At 39.2% G+C, this 21,869-nt stretch overlaps 1 protein-coding gene across 4 annotated transcripts in view; it reads left to right on the top strand.

Moving 5' to 3' along the window:
• Positions 1-1,175: 1,175 nt before the first annotated feature.
• Positions 1,176-21,869, top strand: part of BOD1L1 (biorientation of chromosomes in cell division 1 like 1) — a 35,888-nt gene continuing 15,194 nt past the window's right edge. For 3 of the 4 annotated variants that reach the window (XM_082760019.1, XM_082760020.1, XM_082760021.1), the window contains exons 1-12: positions 1,176-1,712; positions 1,922-2,046; positions 3,315-3,505; positions 4,672-5,283; positions 5,721-5,870; positions 7,124-7,293; positions 7,769-7,892; positions 8,214-8,358; positions 9,633-9,708; positions 10,597-16,738; positions 18,168-18,235; positions 19,428-19,497. In XM_082760019.1, coding sequence (XP_082616145.1) covers positions 1,488-1,712; positions 1,922-2,046; positions 3,315-3,505; positions 4,672-5,283; positions 5,721-5,870; positions 7,124-7,293; positions 7,769-7,892; positions 8,214-8,358; positions 9,633-9,708; positions 10,597-16,738; positions 18,168-18,235; positions 19,428-19,497 — 8,098 coding nt within the window. In that variant the 5' untranslated portion in view covers positions 1,176-1,487. Of the gene's footprint in view, positions 1,713-1,919; positions 2,047-3,314; positions 3,506-4,671; positions 5,284-5,720; positions 5,871-7,123; positions 7,294-7,768; positions 7,893-8,213; positions 8,359-9,632; positions 9,709-10,596; positions 16,739-18,167; positions 18,236-19,427; positions 19,498-21,869 lie in introns of those variants that run through there. The other variant, XM_082760022.1, reaches the window with a different exon arrangement.

Here is a 21,869-nt window from a genome sequence, read left to right on the forward strand (position 1 = left end):
CCACAGGTACTCCAGGCTGTCTGTGATGTATGTGTGAATGGTATGATGTTCTAGGAAGCAAGAATCTTACTTGTGCTGTTAAAATACTTTTTTTTTTTCTGCATTATACTTGAAAAATAAATAACTAAATGGAAGTTGCAGTGCTTTTTTCCTAACAACAACAACAACAAAAAAAAAGAACATGAAAATGTTGCTAACCTCCTGGTGATGTCTGAATTTTTCATCTACTCTCATGGTCACACACAATTTCTAAAATTAGTAATGCATTTACAAAAATGATACCCCTGACTTCTGCACTTTCTGGCTGACAACTACATGGCCTTTAGTCACCACTGACAAAACTTTACTGAGAAAAGATGTAACAGGGCCAGCAGGCCTCACATAGGCATATGTGAGTAGGGACTGGACCAGGCGCCAAACTGCAGATTTCTGGACCCTCCTAAATTTTGGTGCTTTGATCCTTCCCGATGTCCATGTATGAAGCATGACACTAGAAAGAAAAGCCAGATTTTAATTACTCCAGCACCCATAGATAAAAGTCTCACAATACTCTTAAACATGTTAGATGGAGTTTGTTCTGTGGAGTTCTACAGCATCTAGAAGTATATATTTCACAGCAGGGAAGCTAGGGGCAAGTTTTATACTTCTGACATGTTTCTAAGTGTGCAGTAAGAGTCCTGAGGCTCTTGCTTTTACGGTCGGATTTATAACGATTATTACAGATGGCAATTTCTACCATTTGCACGAGATCTCCACTCCTCACACCACAAAACTTGTGTAAGCGAAGTATTAGTACTGCCGAGTCTCCTTTTTTTTAGGTTGCAAGCCGATCTCTGGTGTACTTTTATGTATTTTTTGTACTTTTCTTGCGTATCGTGGGGAGGACAGATTAGCCTCTTACGCAAAGAGTGAGGAACCAAAGCACACCCGGCACTCTCCCTCCGTTCCCACGTCAGGTACAAGGACGTCACCCTCCCCATCTCCGTATTTACTGCTCCCTCACAGAAATCCGCTAAAATCCATAATTTAAAACCCCGTGGCGCGGCGCGGAGCCCTCACGCGTCTCCCTCACCCCCTTAGCCCCGCCCCCTCCCCAACGGCCGCCCCCGCCATGATGGCGGCCGGCGCAGGAAGGGGCGGGGCGGGGCGGGGCACGGCCGGGAGCGCGCAGCGCGGCGCGGGGCGGGCGGCAGGGCCGGGGCGCGGGGGGGGCGGCGCACGCAGCGCCCGCCCGGGAATGGGGCGGGGGGGGCTGAGGGCCGCCGTTCCCCCCCCCCGCCCCGCCGTTGCCCGCCGGTGGCCCCGCCCCCTCCGAGGGCCCGGCGGCGGTCGCATGGCGCCGCCGCCGCTTCCCTTCCCTTCCCCTGCGGCCGCCTCTCGCTTCCTCCCTCCGTTCCCTTTCGCTTCCGGGGTCAAAGCCGCCGCGGCCGCCGCTCGGGAGCGAGCCCGGTCCCGCGGCCCGGCCGGCAGCGCCGGCAGCCGCCGCCATGGCCAGCAACCCGCAGCCGCAGCCCCCGCCGCCGCCGCCCCCGCCGCCGCCGCCGCCCCCTCAGCAGCCGCCGCCGCTGCCGGGGGCCGGGGCGGCGGCGGCGGCGGCGGCGGGGGGAGGCGCGGCGGAGCCCGAGCTGGTCTCCATGATCGTCAGCCACCTCAAGAGCCAGGGGCTCTTCGACCAGTTCCGCCGCGACTGCCTGGCCGACGTGGACACCAAGGTAATGGGGAGGCGGCTGAGGGGATCGCCGGGGCTCGGGGGGGGGTCAGGGGGAGCGAGCGAGGGGCGCTGCCCCGCCGCCGGGCTGCCCCCTCTGCTGATGTTCCCCTCAGCACACCGTGCTCGGGGCGGGGGCCGTGTGTCGGAGCCTCGTGTGCCAGCTCTCAGCTTTGTCTCTCCCGTCTTGTCGGGCCGTTTTCCCCCCCTCAGCCCGCCTACCAGAATCTGAGGCAGCGCGTGGACAACTTCGTTTCCAACCACCTGGCCACGCACACCTGGAGCCCGCACCTCAACAAGAACCAGCTGAGGAATAACATCAGGCAGCAGGTGCTCAAGTAAGTGGTGCCGCTCGGCCGGACACAAACGGTGCTCTGTGGTGGGTGGCTCAGGCGTTATGTCAGCTGTAAACTGTCCCCTTTCTTTGGAGGGACCCCCGAAGAAGGTTCTGTTGGTGTTCATTAAAGGTGGTGGTATTTCCGTTAACAGCTCACCATCAGCATTAGCCAGAGTTAGGCTGCGAATGTTACTTTGCCTGGTCCAAGTTGATCCAAGGATGGAAAGCTTCGTTTTGACTTGGGGTATAAGATCCTAGTTAAAGATTAACTTCCCTGTCTCTTTTAAGTCAGAAATTAATAAAATTATTAGTGTCATCTGGTTTTGAGCGAAGGAGGTTAATAGGATTTGACTGATCAAGCTCTGCAGAGTGCAAAGTTAAATTCACGAAATAAGAAATGGGATGTAAATCTGTTACGAGAAGAGCTTTTGCAGAACGGCTGTCATATCAAACTGATGTCAAACGCTTACCTCATGTTTGATTATTTCATTAGAGTCCCTTTAGTTTTACTTGTTATAAAATAGTCATAAGAATCATCAGAAAGTTTCTTCAAGGAAGCATGAGTTTGGCCACTGAACTGGGTCAAATAAGGTCTTTCTGAACAAGTGTGTTCTGTTAGGTATAGTGATACCTTTGGTGACAGGTACAGAGGATCTGGGGATTTTTAAATAAACAATGAGTTTAAAAGGCAACATAGTCTTTCCTGGAACATACAGGGTTCTAGAGAAAACACTCAGGTAAAAAGTTCTCTGTTGTCATTTATTTTTTTACTTAGCATTAAGGGTGTTCTATAAAGCTGTAAAAACTCTGAGGTGTCACCTTGTATTGTGCAAAAGGTAAATTAGGGCAGTGATGACTGGTCTAGTATTCATCTGTCCCTCATGCCTTCTAGAATGTGTTTGTTTTATGCTAAGGGAGTTGATAAGATCAGGTTTCCTTTTTCCCACAAAAGTCACTTTTATAATTAGCTAATACCTGTAGGCATCACCTCTAGTGATGTAACCACGGGCCGTTTGTTATGTTAATTCCATGTGATTGGATCACTTTGTTTCTTTAGCTTTTTTTTTTTTTTTTAGTTCATAAGGCAATAGAGAGAGCTGTGGAAATACAGGTAGCTGGCTAAGTGCACTCCTGCAGCAATATTCAGTAGCATTGGTGCTTCTCTTGAAGTGTTTAAGAGCGTTTACATTATTTAAATGAGCATTTATCATTAAGATGTTCTCAAAAAAGTAATTTTTTTTATTAAGTATTAATGTAACTTTGTTCCAGGTCTGGAATGTTGGAATCTGGAATTGACAGAATTATTTCTCAGGTTGTGGACCCAAAGATCAACCATACATTCAGACCTCAGGTGGAAAAAGCTGTCCATGAATTTTTAGCTACACTGAATCATAAAGAGGAAGCAGGCCCCAGTACAACTCCAAGTGAGGACAAAGTAGATGCATCTGTTACAGTACAAGGTATTCTACCATTTCTCTTAGCAATCTATTACCAAAATATTTATTTTTTTCAGGAGAAGAAGCATTAGTTGGGTTTGCTGCTAGCACAGAATTGTTGTCATCCATGCTAGTAAGCTGAGCTCCAGACAGCATACCATAATACTTGTCTCTTGTTGTTTTTACAAAGTTAGAAGGCAAGAGAGGTGCCGTGTACTGCTCTGTCACTTCTATCTGAGATTACAAGGGATCAGTTTACTGTAAGAAGAAAAGTTGACCTCAGGGTTTAGCCCTGCATGTGTTATGTGATCAGATGAGACATGGGTGTAAAAGAAAAATGATTTATTTTTTTTATGCATTCATAGATGAATAAAGCTTGTCTTTAAGATGTTTAATTGTCTTAATGCTGTTGCAGTGTACAGTGAAACTTTAATGGCTAAGATTCTCTCAGGAGCTTAGGTTCTGGTGTAAATCAGCCAATCCTTAGTTTGTTTATAAATGCAGTACTTCCTTTATGATTTTCATTTATGTTGCCTGGTATCAGCTTCTAAACACTCCTGCAGGTAATTGTCCATTCTTTCCCTTCCTAAGAGACTCCACAGCAGTCCATCTATTTGTAACCAGAGCCTTTATTTAAATCCTAGCCCTTTTCCTGTGAGGCCCACTTCCTTTAATGTAAGTGGGTTAACAAGCCAGCTGCAGCTCCCAGTACTAGTCTGTTTAACCCTTTCTCATCCATCTTCAAAGATGTTTCTAAGAGGATGGGAAAGTGATAGCTGGCATTTTGATAGCTCTGTTTTTATATAATCGATACACTGAGTTAATTTCTGATGTCATTTCTGAAGATACCAAGGGGAACAAATGTAGACTTCTTGCTGCAGTATTCAGTTTTGTGCTTGTCCAAGGCCTATTGATGGTAGAGTTGAGCATCCCTCCCGTAAACGACCCCTGCTTTCACTTGAAGAGTGTAACTGGTACTTTTTTTTCTGAACGACATTCTCCAGATGCAAAATTAGTTAAACCTTTTAGTTATTACTGTTTCAAATAAATAAAAATCACTCTTTTTCCATTTACTTGCTTAAAGTCATTCTGTCTAAATGTCCACTTCCTTTCAAATATTTCAAAAGCTTCCTTTGTGGAAAATCACAGAAACTGAGATGAACTAAAACTTTTATTTCTTACTCTTCAAGGTGTCTCTACTACAACTCCTAGTGGCAATGTAGCTAATGATGCAATGTCCATTTTGGAAACAATAACTTCTCTTAACCAAGAAGCAAGTGCTGCCAGGGCTTCAACAGAGAACTCAAATTCCAAGAACAATGACAAAGTTGCTAAAAGACTCTTATCTCAGCACAGTGTTGATGGTGGTGCTGAGAGAGAGAAAAACACAGAGGACTTGCAAGACAGAGAGAAAGCAACTTCTGATGTTTCTGGAGAAGGAACTGAAACACCTGCCAAGTGTGAAGATTCAAATGAGCTTCCCAGCCAAAGTGAAGAAATAAAAAATTCAGCAAAGGATACTAATAGTTTGACTAATACAAGTAAAGAAATACAACAGGAAAGTGAAGAGCAAAAGAGTAAATTAATAGATAAATGTGACAAGAAACCAGACAGCAGTGAAAAAGTTGAAAGAAGAAAAGAAAAGAAAGAGAAACCTGACAAGAAGTCTGACCATTCAAAGAAAAGTGATGATACTACCAAGGCAAAAGAAGAAAAGCAAGGGAGAGAGTTGGAACCAGCGAAACAGTCAGTCCCAGAAAAAAATAGCAATAAACATAAAACAACTGAAAGCAATAAGGAAGGTATGATGTGGACAATGCTCATTCTTAAAATATGAAGTTGTTTTTGTTATGTGTGTTTGTTTTGTTCTTTTCAAATGTATTCAGGAGCTGAATCAGAAGTGTGTGGGGAATGTATGTTCTCTGCTAGTTCTGGCAAACTTAACTAGCTAGCCACAGTTATCTCTTGGTTCATTACCCTTAACCAAGGTACCCAAATTAGCAATCTGATCATTTTTGATTCTTCAAGTGTGTGTATTATTGGTCATCTGTGTTATTCCAGTAAGATCTCTCAAATTTCCCAGTCTGCGTTTTAAGGTGTTTATTTATTTATTTATTTATTATTTCTTAAGACAGCTTTGTTTTCAGTGGCAAAAAAAAACACCTGTTTTGGTAAGAAAAGATTCTCAAATATAGTATGCTGTATTACAGCCTTTTCTCTCTATTCTTTCCTTTGCAAGAACATACATCAATAGATTCGGATTTGGATGTACTCAGTGACATCACTGTCAGCTCTGTCCATACCAGTGACCTTTCTTCCTTTGAAGAAGAGAGTGAAGAGGAAAATGTAATTTCTGACAGTACTGAAGAAGGGGAGATCACATCAGATGGTAAAACAATTAGAATGTTAATTTTGGTGGTAAAATGGCAAGAAAGAATATGCAATAATTCTGTTATTTGAGTGCATCCTATCCCAAATTTGACATTTTGCAATATTTTCTATTGTCTTTATTTTGAGGAAAGACTTTCAATGTGGAGTGGTAGTGTTTGTGCAATCATGAAAGATGAGCACTAAACATATTTTGAGTCCTTTTTTAACAGCATGATGTATTCTAAGGATTGTGAATCTTACTTGTACTACAGTATTCCAAAGGCAACAGAAACGCATAGCATTTGGATATGGATGGATATGTGGCTTTGCCATGAGCTTTTCACCCTCCCTTCTGCCACAAATTCAGTATATCATTGGAGTGTTTTGTTTGTGATCCTGCAGTAGTGGGTGTAGCAGACTTTGTCAATTTAGGTTGTTTTCAGAGCTTTAAGCGTTCTGGGATTTCTAAATTCTACCTGGCTACAGTAGAAGGAACATGAATGGATCTAACTTTTAAGAGTTTGGGAACACCAAACCTGTTCACTGGCTGCAGTTCATTTTTTGAGTTCTCCTTGAGCAGACCTCAGATTCTTTTGATTTCTGTAGATATGTGACTTCTGCGTTCATTAATAACTAACCACTTCATAAGACAGTGTCTTAGTACATGAATGAGTTGTGTCTTGTATACTCTGAGCTTCTCTTCTGCTCTATATTACTTGGCAGTACTGTATTACTTGCATATTCTCTGGCTTTGGTGTTATCTGTAAATGTGACAGATTGCATGAAGTGAAATAAGCCTTAAGTATATTTCAAGCATACAAATACTTTGAATTGTTTGAAGTACAAATATTTTTGCTCTATTGCAAATCATCATGATAGAAATCAAACTATTTCAGTTTTACTTTAATTACATGTATAAACAAATGTGTTCCGTTTATATATTTCAATAAGCCTACTTATTTTTTAAGGTCTTAAACATTGTACACATTTTTGGTGTTAGAATGAAGCTTAGTTTAATACACAGAAGAAGGTATATTCTGACTTCTTATTTAGTATCTTGGATTTTTTCTTCGGCTGAATAATGTACACAAATATTCATTTCATGTTTTCATAATCTAGTGGTACTTTGCACAATATTTGATTTTTTTTTTTGACTGCTTCCATGTTTAAAGAAAGTAAGTTACTAAATTTTGTGTCTTGCTTTTACAAAAATTATGGTGAAAGTACTGCCCTATTTTATCAGTATATCTCTACATTTCACCAACTTTCCAGATGAGGAGGCGAAAAACAATCAGAGTAAGACAAAGCCTCATTCTAATGAGATGAGTGATGGGAAAGCCAAGCCTGTTCGTCATGCTTATGTTCGAAAGCCTTTTTTGTACTCCAAGTACTTCAGTGACTCTGATGATGAGCGAACTGTAGAGCAACGTCGACAATCCATTGTAAGTGTGAGTTTTGTTACTGCTCGCTGTCATAAGTCCTTAAACTATTCAGCACAGAAATTTCACTTATAACCAGTGGTGGTTTGTGAGGGGGAGTTTCCTGCTTCTTTTCATTTTGTTTTTGTTGCTTGTGTCCCTCCTTCATCCTTCAATCAGTATTGCATGATCTGGAACACCACACTGCAGGGAAGTACTCTGCTGGGTGAACCTAGAAGGCTTCTAGCAGTTGGGGAAAAAAGCACACTGCGGTTTTGACATCTTTTCCTTCACTCTCAAAGGAACGGTCTTTTGGTGTTGACAGGATTTACTAAGTGCATGCAGCCTCTTCACAGAATAGGTGATAGGTAGATTTTTCCTTAATTGAGTCATTCAGTGTGGAGAGTAAAAAAAGTGTAGGTTTTAGATGTATGTTTGTAGTCAAAGAACACTCTTTGACCTAATGATAATTTGTTTTCTCTTGTTTATATATCTCTAGGCCAAAGAAAAAGAAGAGAGACTCCTAAGAAGACGAATTAACAGAGAGAGACTCGAAGAAAAGCGTAAACAGAAAGCTGCAGAAAAAACAAAGTCACTAAAAAGTGGAAGTCAGAATGCTAAAGGTATGAAAATTACACATTAGCCTTTTATTTCTTTTATTTTAAGGGAAAATGATTTCAGAGTAAAATAATGTCAGTAGGTCTTTTGTCTTCTCCCTTGAAAGCCCATTGTTTTAATAGTAATGTGATAGGAAAATGGATAATGCAAATTATTAACACAAATGTCTCCAATTTTTCATATATCCGTGATTATTTTACTTGAATACCCATATACATTAGCATTCTCTGCTACACGTTAGTACTTCCCACTTTCAATCTCATTTATAGCTCAAACAGTGATATAAAGACGTACTTATGCCGTTCACCATTTGTGTATAATTTTAGGAAAAAGTGGCTTGAATGTAGAAGAACCTTCAGCAAGAAGTCTCGACACAAAAACTACTGGTACCAGCATTAAGGATGTGCTTAAGGAACAGAAATTCTTAGAAAAAAAAGTAGCCTTGAGCAGAAAAAGAAAAAGAGATTCAAGGTATTCATGTATTTGCTCAAAAGGAATGAAGTTTTTAGAACTTCATTTCTGTAGATGTTCTCTTCAACTTTGCAGTTAGCCTTACCTATTTTAACAGTTTTATCCTAAGACATCCAGTGAAGTTTGTTACTAATACCTCATCAAGTTGAGGTAAAAAAAAAAAAAAAAAAGTTATATCTCCATAATGTAGTGCAGCTCAGACAGGCTGCAGTAGCAACCTTTGTGTGACTTCTCATCCACACAGTGATGATAAAGACGTGAGAATGGAAAGTTGTTAGATGTTTGTGTGTCTAATATAAAGTTTGTGCGTCTAATATAAAAAATTAGTGTAATGTATTTCCATTAACTTTTATTCTTCTTATCTGGCTGAGTTCCTAGTATATATTTATTGTTTTGTGTTCTGTCATAATTTTTTGCTAACTTTCCATTAATACATCATTTCTTGACTTCACAAATGAAGATTAGAAAAAAAAAGAAACTTATCAGATTGAGAGTAATTAAGCTAATTGCTTGTGTATGTATTTATGGTAATACATAAAAAAAAAATAAGAAAGAACCTGTCTGAATTTAAGAAAAGATTGGACTGTGAACTTAGGCACATGGTCTGAACTTTTGGGTAGACCTGTGCGGTGTCAAGAGTTGGACTTGATGATCCTTAAGGGTCCCTTCCAACTCAGGATATTCTATGATTCTATGAAAATACAATTTGTGTGTATATATTGTAGATATACGGAAATACATTATGCAGAGCAGCATGAGCTGAGATATACCCTGCAGTCCTTCAATATGAGTAACTTAAATAATTAATTCAGTCTTCAGCTTGCCCTGGTCTTTAATTTGGTGTTTTAAGTGGATATATACATACATATCTAGATACACATGTATTAATATTAAATAAGACAAGTTTCTGAAAGACAAAAACAGTATTTTATTTTTTTTTAAGTTCCCTTTCCTGTGATAAAGGGAGAATGCGTTTTTCTCTGTGGTAGGGTCTCTTATTCATTTTACAGGGACAACTGTAGTACTAATACTGTCATACTAACATTCTCTGCTTTAAAGCGCGGTTGTCCAGAGAGCGCCTGTGAAGTTAGTACACATAGTTTTCCAAGAAGAAAAAAAAGCTTGGGCATACCATTTAGTCAGAAGTTGTGTGACTGTGTTCAGTGTTTTAGTGTGTTTGTCTCTCGCCTTCAGCTTTAAAAGCAGAAAATTTACAAACTAATGTTAGTCTGTTATTTTCCTTTTTTAATTGCTTGTCCAAATTCCTGTTTCAGGCATGTTGAAGATAACTGGAAAAAGAAATATGAGCCAACTGAAGAGGATTCTAAGGAAATTCAAAAGACAAATGAGGTATGTGTCTCCTAAGCTATTAAAATTCATTTCAATAAACGAATGTTGTGATATTTCTTTTTAATTATAATAGGGCTTGTTCATACATCCATACCAAACTGTATACTACTCCATTCATTCCTGTGAATGATTTTTTTTTCCTGCTACTACTTTGAGTTGGGTTAGTGATACAACATTACCATGGTAGTGTTTTCTGAACTCCAGTAAATATTAGGTTACATAGTGTATGGTGCTGGCCTATTTTGTAGTAGGAGAAAAGAGAGATTTTGAGCTGTATTCTGTAAAACATGTTGGATTTTCTAAAAGAGTGAGGTACATCTTACATGCAAAGACTTGAGGAGTTTGATCTATATAAATTTATCCTTGGGAACTTATAGAGAAACTAAATATAGTCTGAATAGTACAGAAAAGACAGCTTTTAGGTTGAGAGGTTTTTATCAACAATGTTATTACCAAAAAAGTGATAGCTGGAAGTCAAGCTGGCAATCTAAAACTATCTTTTGTGGGTTTTTATTTTTTATTTAAACAGCATAATGGCTGTTTGAAATAAATTATGGAACATTTGAAAGGGTTAATATTTTGAAAGGGTTTTAAATTGTCCATTTAAAAGTCTATTTAAATTGTTTTAGAAAGAAAGGTTACTTTATAAAGAAGTGATATTCAAAGTCAAGCAGACCATTAACTTCTGTTTCTTTTGGCTTTCCCACAATGGCAATCAGTGGAAATAAATAAGGCAAATATCCTTTTCTTGCCAACAATATTTTAAATTAATTTTTATTACAGAAAGTGGGTCCCCTGCTCTATTGCTCTTATGGATAGTTTGTCTTCTAGAATTCTGTCAGGCATATAGTGGAGGAACTGTGTAACATGTTTAAATTTCTTTTACAGACTTGTGAAAAAAATTCTTCAAAAGAATTAAAGCATAATCATGGGAAAAGTGAAATCTCTAAACCGCTTAGAAGACTTTCAGAATCGGTGCATTCAACTGAGGAAAGCAAAAATGATTCTAAAGTGGAAAAGGAACACAAAAGAAAAACCTCTACCTCTCTTCAGGCTGAAGGAACCCAGCAGGACAGTGAAACGAGGGATCCAAAAAAACTGGATAGAGCAGAAGTTAATACCGAAGAACCACAAAAGCAGAAAACCACATTTAAAAATGAAAAGCACCCCAAAAAAGATAGTGACGCAGAAATTCAACATACAAGAAATTCTGCCAGAAAAGAAGCCAAGTCTTACAGAGATAAAAATGAAAAGGAAATAACCGCTGTAGAAGATAAAATTTCTTTAAAGCACAAACATAAAGGAGACAATTCTCATAAGTCAGGTGAAGATGTTGAACTCCATTCTTCTGAGAGAGGTTTGAAAGGTGAGGATGGTGCTCAGAAACATAATCAACAAATAAAGGTTTCCGCAGATGACAAACCTGAAAGAAAAAGTAAACACCGAAGTGAGCGGAAAATATCAGTGACTGGAAAAGATGGAAAAAATATTTCTGAACACACTTTAAAAACTGAAGAGTTGCTGCGTAAGGAAAATAAAAAAGACAAGCATCTCTCAACAGAAAAATCAAGAGCAGAATACAAGTCCAAAAGGTCACTGAGTGATTCTAGGCCACAGAAGGATTCCCTAAGTGCCTCAAAGCAACTTTCTTCTGCATCACAAAAAAGGAGTGAAAGTTACTCAGAAGATAAGCATGAAATAAAATCAACTAATTCTGAATGTAATTTGAAACAAGAAGATGGTGTTCATAAAGACAGACGAAGATCTAAGAGCCTTGTAGAAGACAAATCATTGTTAAAGTCTAAGTCAAAGAGTCATAATAAACAACTCAAAGCATCTGAAACTGAATTACAGGAAAATTTAGCAAAACAAGAGACTAGTCAGAAACAGGACAAAGAAAAGAGCATGGAAGAGAATGATTCAGATAAGCAACACAAATCCAAGAATGAAAAAGTTTTTGAGGAGAGTGGTGCTGATACTGAAAATGAAAGTGGCATACAGTCAACTCAGGGATCACAAAAAGACTTCAGTCACAGAGTTAAGTTACATTCTGGAGAAAGAGGATCTGTTAAAGAGAAATGTAGAGGTGATAAAGATTTAAGTAACTCCAAACTAGAAAGAAGGTTCTCTGTTGAAGGTCACAAAAGCAGAAGCTTAAAGCACAGCAACAAGGAAATAAAGAAGAAGGAAGAGTGTGTCAAATCGGAGGATAAAGATATTAAAGAAGTGGACAGTGGGCATGAAAAAGTGTTGGGCATCACAGTAGCAATGGATAAAAAACAAAGTAAAAAGATACCCTGTGAAAACAGAAAAGGCAGTGTATCAAACCAAGATTTGTTGGGAGAGGAAAAGCAGTCAGCTGGCACAACTGTAAGTAGCCATACTCCAGCCCCTCAGAAGTCAAGTGTAAATACTGATGGTGTGTATTCTGGTCATGAGGGAGAGATGATGGAACTTGACGTGGAAGAAGCAAAAGTACAAGAAGCATCTAAAACTGAAGGAAAAAGCATTCTAAATTCACTCCAAGCTGCAGATGCGAAGTACACAGCAAAAGAAAAAATTGCGCTCTCTGTTTCAAGTAAGGAGTTAAAACACAGTATGGCAGATCTTGGAGCTTGTGAACCACAGTTTCTGGCTGCAGTTGAAAAAACTGTTAAACAAGATATCCCTAATAAGCAAGATGGTGCCTTAGACGCTTTGTCCAAACAAGTTTCCAAGGATCAAGGACCCAATAAACAAGGAGCTTATAAAACGAGTGCTGTGCGTGAAACAAGTCGTAGAATCTCACTGAATGCTCACAGTAAAGATGAAACTTCAGAAGACAGCAGAAAACCAAAGAATTTTAAAACTGTGATAAATTCTAATTCAGATAATGTTTCTTCAGCAGGTAATTCTTCCAGAGAAGATGCTGCTGATGCAAAGTCCATGGATATTGATATCTCAGATTTTACAGATTCCTTGGATAGTATGTCTAAAGAGGAATGCCATAATTCAGATGGGACTTCTTTGTCTGAAGATGCTTTCATTTTGAAGAATGATGCAGCACGGGTTGTATACATGGAACAACAAGATAGCGCAACGCTGAGTTCTGTCATGAAAGATGGTGATGGCAACAACACTATGACAAACAGTAGAGAAAAGGATAACGAGGCACCACAGCCTGATGAGCAGGCAATGGAAGACAGTACAACTGGCTTACCTATTAAAGAAGGTTATGACAAATCAGCAAAGTTAAAAAGCACTCAAAGAAGAGAGTTGAAAACAAAAGAGGAAAGCTCGGTGACTGACGTGACTGAAGACTGTGGAGGCGTAAAAACAAAAGGACATCTCCTAAAAAAAATAAAAAGAAAAGAAAGAGAGTGTTTGCAAACAGACCATTCCACAAAGGGAGAGAGGAGCACAATGGTGGATAATGTGAAAAAGAATGAGGTGCATGATGCTGATGACATGATACAATCTTCCTCTGTGTTAGTGCCTAAAAGAGTTCCTGAAGAAACAGTCAAAGGTTCTGTTGTAGCCACTAGGCAAGAAGGGAATGGTGTGATTGGCATGGAAGATAAAAATGAAAGCAATGCAGTAGGTACCAGTGCAGGAAGCAGCAAACTTAGTTTGTTGTACAGCAGCCTGCAAACAACTCCAGCCACTGTGATAGGAACTAGCACAGAAAAGATTGAGAGCACTGTAATGGCCACTAGTACAGGAGAAGAACGAACTGAGAGTGCATCACATTCTGAAAAGGAAAGTGATGCTACAACCACTTGCGCAGAAGAAGAAAGTGAGGTGGCGTTAATCTGCACAAGCATAGAAGCTGATGAAGGTTTCACAACAGGTGTATGGGTAAAAAGTAGTGAGAGAGGCAGTTTCATCACGGGAGCAGATATCGGTGAGTGTACAGTTGCAGCAGCAGAAGAAGGCGGTGGCAGTGTCGTCACTGAAGGGTTAGCAGAAAGTGAAAGTTTCCTAACAAGTACAAAAGAAGAAAATGGTGACTGTACCATGGTTGATGCAGAAGAAAGTGGTAAGGATTCAGTCAATGCAAGTGGAGCAGAAATTGAAGATAGTGTGAATAGTGCTGGGACAGAAGAAAAAGATGATGCTGTGACTAGTGCGGGCTCTGAAGAGAAGCGAAAGACCTCACCTTGTGGAGATGCAAGCAAATTAGAAAGTTCTGTGTCCTGCTTAGGTGAAGTGGAGAGTGATGGCGCTGTAACTAGTGCAGGGACAGAAACAGGTGAAGGATCAACAAGTGGTGACAGTTCAGCAGAATTCAGGGGCAGTAAGAGAGCTGGCCGAGTAAAAGAACACGAAGGTACTGTGACTTGCACAGGTGCAGAAGAAAGAGGTCATAACTTCATTATGTGCTCAGTGACTGGTACAGATGCCCAAGGAGAAAGCACTGTAAGTGGGGCGTGTATTGCAGTGGTCACAAATAATGAGGCTACAACTGGAACTAATGGTGACAAATCTGAGGATACTATAAATGGTGAAAGCACAGTGACCAGTACAGGCATAACTCCAGAAGATGATGCTGAAATTTCAGTAGTCTGCACTGGACTGGAGGACAGCAATGAAGGGTGTGTGGTTTCTTTAGATGCTGAAAAATGTGAAAGTCTAATGGATAGCACAAGAACAAAAGAGGAAGCCAGTATCGCTATGGTTAGCATTGGTTCATGTGATGATGAAGGTTTTGTGACTAGTACAGGCTCAAAAGAAGAGGATGAAGAAGATGAGGGTATTGTGACCAGTACTGGAAGAGGAAATGAAGAAATTGAGCATGCTTCTCCTTGCACAGGAATGGAAAGTGAAAATGCGCTGATCTGTATAGGTGCAGAAGAAGGTGAAAGTTCCATTATCTGCATAGTTACCGAACAAATGGAAGCTGAGTCAGGAGTGGCTGGCCCAAATGTAAATAAGCTTATGGTTGACAGCGTGACGGGTGCTGAGAAAGAAGCTAGTCATGGCACAACCAGCAAAAATGCCAAAGGAATTGTTGAAAGTAGTGTAACCAGTGCAAGTGCTGCTGATGAGGGTGCCATGGCTGCACATACAGGAAAACATCAAGGTACTCTCATTCCTATGGATGCTGAAGAGTGTGAGGGCCCCATGACTAGTGCTATGGCACTGCAGGATAAGGGTCAGCCTGGTGCTGAAGAAGGACATGAGAACGCCATGACTTCTTTTGGTAGCAGAGAACCTGATGGCTCCATAAGTAGTGCCATTCCAAAGGAAGATGACAACTCTCTTATTTCTCCTGACAGAGAGGAAAAAGTTAAAGGTGATATTATCTCCACCAGTACAGTGGAAGAAAGTGATGCTCCCTTACATTCAGCCATGGATGCTGAGGAAGGTCCGCTTGCTGTTACAAGAGCAAATGAAAGTGGGCAAAGCTCTATGGTCTTAGCAGACACCGAAGACACAGAGGTGCCCATGCCCAGTACAGCTACAGAATTTAAAGAGAGTGTGCATGCTTCTAGCAGCAAGCAGGAGAAAGATGAGTGCACGATGATTTCCACTAGTATCGTGGAAGAATTTGAGGCTCCTATGTCAAGTGCCACTATTGAATACGATGGTGAGCTCCCCTCTGTGAAAACAGAAGAAATAAGTGAGAATACTATGGTTTCTATAGATATGGAAGTATATGATGTTCCCATGCCCAGTGCATCCAGTGTGGGAGGAGATGATGATGAAAGTCGACCAACTGCTAGCAGTAAAGAAGAAAAGGATGAGTGTGCTATGATCTCCACAAGTGTTGTAGAAGAACAAGTAATCCTAATGTCAGGTGAGGTCACAGAAGAGGCAGTTCAGCATGTCTCAGACACGGAATCAAAAAATGAAACAGTAATGATCTCCACAAGTACAGCAGAATGTTTTGAAGCTCCTATGTCTAGTGTAGCTGTGCAAGATGAAAATAAACTCACTGCTTCAGAAACAGAAGGGAGATACGAAGCTGCTATGATCACGACAAGTATGACAGAAGAATGTGAGATAGTCCTGATCAGTGCAGCACCACAAGCTGAAAGTCAGCTTCTTGTGGCAGAAGGAGATGAAGAGACCATTCTCTCTCCAAATGCATCAGAGGAATGCAAGATCGTGGAGACCACTGCAACTGTAGATGAAGGGTTTGGACTAGCTGCTTTCAATACAGATGCAAAGAGCGAAGGTTCTGTGATTTTTGTGGGAGAATGTGGAGCTCCTGTGCTGAGGGTTGCCACCAACAGTGAAGATCAACATGCTGCTTCAAGTATGGGAGATAAAGAGGAAGGGGCAGTGATCACTCTAAGCACAATGGAAGAATGTGATAGTCTCTTCACTTTTGCAGTCATAGAAGAAAGTCAACTTGCTGCTGAGAGTACAGAAGAAAAAGACAAAAGTGAGGACATCTTTAATACTGCTAACCAAATTGAATGCATCCTATCAACCACAGGCCCAGAAAACAGCAATAATTCTTTGCTTGTCATTGGTAGAGAGAATGAGGCCCCTGAGAGTATTGTGCAGGAAGAATCAGCAGCATCTCAGACTGCTGTAGACAGTGAAGTCACAGAAACGGATGAAAATTCGGTGAACCTCATGAGTGTAGATGAAGCTCTTTGTGTGGAGATTAGTACAGAGACTGCTGTGAGTGCAAGTCCTTCCTCAGAGGCAAATGAGGATGACGAGCAAGCTGAAGATGTGTTGCAGGCAGATGATACATCAGAACTCTCTTGTATGATTTCAGAAGCAGCAGTAGAGCGTGAAACTCTACAGAATGTAAACTGTAAATTTAACTCAAACTTGCTTTTAGAAAGCGACTTTTCTGAAAGGACTCCACTGCCTAGGCCACAGGCTCTTTCCTTAGTTTCTGCAAGTGAAGTAACTGTAAATAATGACCACGGTGAAGTGACTGTAGAAGCAGAATTAGGGGAAAAAAAGAACCTGCCTGTGTTGCATGTGGAAGAACTACATGGCAGTGATAACAAATTGAACTTGGTCAAAATAGATGATATTGGAATTGAAGTTACTTTTCAGAAAAGTAATACAACATTTAATTCAGGTGAGGATTTGTGTGCTTTTTTCCTCTCTTGAGTTTATAGTTGTCATTAATAAATGCTGAATTACTAATAACTTCTGTTCAAATATACCAGACTTCTGTGTAGTTTGCAAAACTCTATCTTTAAGAATTGGTGGCAAATACTTTAAGCATGTGATTCTGAGAGCGTTGGTGTGACTGAACAAAAAATAGTGCAGAAAGATAAAATGTATTGAGTTATGATCTAAGTTATGATGATGTTTGCAAGGGATAATTATCATGGAGCTACAAATAGGTTTTGTTACTAGCATGTTCTGAAATTCAGGAGTACTTTTATAGGAAAGAGAATGTATTTCATTTAAACATATGTTCAACATTCTAAGAATGGTAACTTACTGAGTTTTGAAGATTGAGCAACTATTCTTAGTCGTAACTGCAGATTTTCTCAGGGTAGTTTCTTAATGGTAATACTTCAATTCATTCTCTTATGCTGAATTTTGTCTTGTCTCTACACTAATAGACTTGAAATTATCCTCTTTCGTGTTTCTGGAGGAGTTAGTGATCCTAAATAAACAAATGTTTTAGGAGAGCAATGATTTTAGGTGTCTGTTTTTAATATAGAACTCAAGATACGATAGCATATGACGCTATTATGATTTATTTTTAAGATCTATTTTTCTGGAATTTAACATTTGAAGTGAACTTGCATGGTTGCTAGTTCCTTAAAATACCGCATAATGAACATCCTGCTATTTTTAGCCTTTCTCCTTTTTGAGCCTCCAGAGTAGTTGAAACAGTAAGTTTATGAAATAATAAGTTCTGTAAATGCCATAATGAATTCAAAATTTTAAGTTTGTTAAAATTTTGGAGAAATTAAACTGTGGGAAAAAAAAAAAATGGGAAAAAAAAAAAGTAGAGAAATACGCCTGTCCTCAGTTATGCCAAGGGACATGGAATGATGTTGGTTAAACACTTCTTTCAAAACCTTTTCCTTCTCACGTATGTCTCGAATGTTAGTTTTTCTGTTTTGGTGTTTCACTGGTTTCTTGTCATCCACTGATGCAGGCTTTGTAAGTACCGGGGTAACAGTAGTTTGTATTTAATACAAAGGTAACTTGCTGTTCGGAATTTTGTGAGAAAATCTGTTGATGTTTTCAAAGGAAAAGCAAGAAAAGCTGAAGTCTGAAGTCCATAAATAAGCTGTGGTAAATCCTGGTAACTTCTATTCTGCAATCTTTTTGTATTTAAGGAAAAACAGAGAAGTACTTGTGTTCTTGCAGATGTCAAGGTTTCTTTTAAGCTGGTTTGCTACAGACAGGCAACTATTGTTTCCATTGCCTACAGGAGGGGGTTGAATTCATGTGCTGGTTCATGAGGGATAGCATCCTACTGTAGCATGAGGTAACTATGGCATAATGTAATTAATAATTTTAACGTATTTGTATTTCATTAGGCAATAATGCAGCTTTACCAAAGTTGGCAGAAGAAGTCGAACTTGAAACTAACTTGAAAACTGAAGAGGTATGTGTTTTTTGTTGGTTTTTTTTTTGGCCGTTTCTTGTATGACTACATAAATTTTCTAGGGTTTCCTTACTAAATATTTGATTTCTGTGCAGCAAGGATTGCATTTGAACCTCAAAACATTTAGAAGGTCACTTTTTTGGAATATTTAGCTGCTCTTCTAAGCAGTTGGCATTTAAATTGTGTGATGTCCATGTTACTCTGTGGTAGAACCAATTCCCTTCCTCAGCCGTATTCCTTCCATGACAGTGACATCCGAGTTTGCGTTTCCTTCAGAACTAGTTATACTGTACGTTGTTGTTTCTGATATTACTTGTAAAGTATTCATGTATACCTTGTAAAGTATTCATATATGCCTTAACACTCACAGGTGGCAGTCAATTAGTGTTTTAAAATAGTAAGCATACAGTGCTGTTCATTTTATTGTATCCCTCGGTTCAGAGCATGGCTCAGAGACTTGCAAGCATTTCTGGAAAGGCCACCAGGCACAGGGCAGACAAGTTAAGTGTTTCTGAGCAATGGTTTCAATGCATTGAAATGCACTTTGTGAAAATCCACATCAGCTTCAGTCTGGTGGGATTTACAGAGTTGAGTTCAGTACTGCCTGCTGTACTGTTTACCAGTGTAAGATGGTGGTCCTACAGGCAGTATGGTTATGTTCACATGACAGTGTACCTGAGTTTACAGTGTTGGGATCTGACTGCATGCTGCATAAGTGTACTTACCCATGCATTTGTAATATACAGCTGATCTGCAGCTTTTATTAAAAAAAAAAAAAAAAAAAAAAAAAAAAAAAAGAAAACAGGCATGAGTTGGAAAACGTTCACTCAACTTGGTTAGATATGTATTTTTCTGTATATGTGTGTATGTTTCTGGAGTACTTGTCATGACCAGAGCTCCTTTTGGAATAAGAATTTGCACCTTCCTGAGATTTCTTTTGGGATCTCCTTGTTAAACTAATCCATTCTTATAATACCATTGTTAACTCTAAGGTCAAGCTCATGGCACCGCAGTGTTCAACAGTAATGTAACTGAGCTCTGGCAGTGTCTCCTATTAATATTTGTACTGCTGTCTTAGCTATTGAAGGCTTATCAGTCAAAAGGCAATAGTAATTACTACGTGAGGTAGGGGAGCAAAACAAAATTGTGCTGGATGCCTGTAATATTTTGTTTTCTCTGATTTTGCATTTAGCCGCAACAACCTGAAAGTCCAAGGAGTGAAGAAGTATGTGTGGATCTTCATATTAAAGAGCTACAAAAAGGTGATGTTTATGCTGATAGTACATTATTTTTCATACTGGTTTGATTATTACTCATAAGGGGAATTTTGTAGATTTGATATAGACTTTGTCTAGAGGTCTTGAAGCAAAGCCTGTGGAAATCGTCACTAAATGCTTCTTAGGAGCTCATGTGGCTTTGCATTTGGTTTACAGGAGAGAGCGGGAGGATCAGCCTTTTCTTCCAATATAATACATTAAAAGAAAGGTGGAAAGCACTTAAAGTTAAAAAAAAAAAAAATTCAAAAAATGTGGATTTCAAAAGAATGTTAGCACTCAATAAATAAAATAATGTTTGATGCTCAGGAACAGAAACTTCTGCAACGAGTGGCTTTCTTTCTGAAATTAGAACAACCTTGTTTCTGGTGTCATGACAGCCCCTTGGGGATATGATGTCAATTAAGTAATGTATGACTAAGCCACGGAGAGTTTACAGAAAGTTAAAAATATATATATATATAATAATAATAATGGGAATTTTTTTAGTCTGTTTTGCCTTCCATCAGATTAAAACGTTTCTGGCTAACCACTGAAATCTATCCATCCACTAAAATTTGAATAGTATTCATAAGTAGGTAGTCACCTAGCTAGAAATCTCAGTCAACTCTAGATCTGTGCTCAGTAATTCCTTTTCAATGTATTAAATTAGTCTTAAATGCAGGGGGAAAAAAAATCCCTCATTCCTAGAAACACATTTTCAAATGTGTTGCAGTTGTTTGGCTTTCCTATTAAAGCAGAAACACACCCCAACTTTGTTCCCATCCTGATGGATTGCATGCTCCAGATGCTTTACAAAGATGTTTACAACACTACCAGATGAGAGTTAATCTTCAGTTAATGGAGTAACAAGCAAAACTAAAATGAATTCCAGGAGGTACCAGTGATATTGCTGTATAGAGTCCAGAGAGGTTAAAGATGCATTTCCTCTTATGGAAATTGCAGCTGAAAGCATAAACTGAAAGGGTGCTCTATAAAGCTTACTTGTATATGCATAAAAATTTACCATAAAAATTTGCCTTGTGAAGCCTTAGATTCCTTTTTATTCTTGGGGTAGGTCAAATTCATATACCTACTTTAATGGTGTAGTGTATTCATCCAGGTATTAAGAGACATGCTCAACTCACAAGAAAGAAAGTGTAAATCCCAAGAATGGCTTAGAAGAATGTGGTCTTCAGGACACCAGATCTGTGCCACTTCACATCACGCAGTCACCCAGACAGACACTACTTAAATTTTAAAATGTGCACATTGAACTGGCTGTAATAATCTTGTTCCATGTAAAATGTTTAACACAAATCCATTTGTTGTGTAAATCATGTTGGATATGACACACACTGAAGAAAGAATAATGCTTTGTAGCTCTTGGTAGAGATTTTTTTTGCTTTTTCCCCACACGCACAATAATCTCTCTTTTATGTATATATATATATACATATAGCTCAACGTACGTAAAAGGAAGTTGTTTAAAAGACAAATGTGTGTCCTGTCATCAGTATGAACAGCAGACACAGTAGTTTAGTAGTCCAAGCTTCCTTGGAATGTAAACAAATCATTGCTGTTTGAGTGGGTAGGATCTAGCTCTTCATTTGACACTGCTTTAAAAATTGGAAGATATTGTGCAACTAAACAGTATAGCTGTGCATAAATTGTTCCTAAAACTTACAGGTTTAAGAAATCAGCTACAAACTGTATAGAGTTTTATGTAAAAATGGCTTTATTGGATCGTGGGTTTATGTTCTAGCTGAAAGAAAAGCTGGTTGGAAAGTGTTAGCAGCTTTTTAAAATAAAAATACTAATTCATTTGCCTATGTGAATCAGATATAAAGGTGGTTCTTTTTGTTGTTTTTTTTTTTTTTGAACCCTCTCACAGAGCAGCTTTTTTTTTTTTTCTCTACTTATATCTATATGAAGTGACTTTGAAAGGTATGGAATTTTTCCAAATTGCGAAGGACTCATTAGTTTCCATAATACGTAATTATTTTCCACATTTTTGTGATATGTAAGGTTTGGCTCTGGAGTACAGCACAGTCTAGCAATCAAACAGCTTCTGTATGTGCGCTGTCTCACTGCTACAATTGTGCAGACTTTAGTTCTCTGCCAAGCCTGATGTTACAGCTTAGTTTTCAGCATAGCTTACTTCATCCCATGATGTAGCATCTAGGTCTGCGATGTTGGTGACTGACTCATTCAAATGTCAGAAGTGTATTTGCGACTTCAAGGTTCCTGTATGTTTCACAGAACACAGCCTCGTGAATGCCTGTATTTTAATCTTAACATGATTCTCATCTATCTATGCTTTAGAAATCCATTTGCTTTATTTTTGTTTGATGATATACTGTTAAAGGGTAAGGTGCTTG

This window comes from Aythya marila (genome assembly GCF_965140915.1).
Source record: "Aythya marila genome assembly, chromosome: 4".
NCBI lineage: Eukaryota > Metazoa > Chordata > Aves > Anseriformes > Anatidae > Aythya > Aythya marila.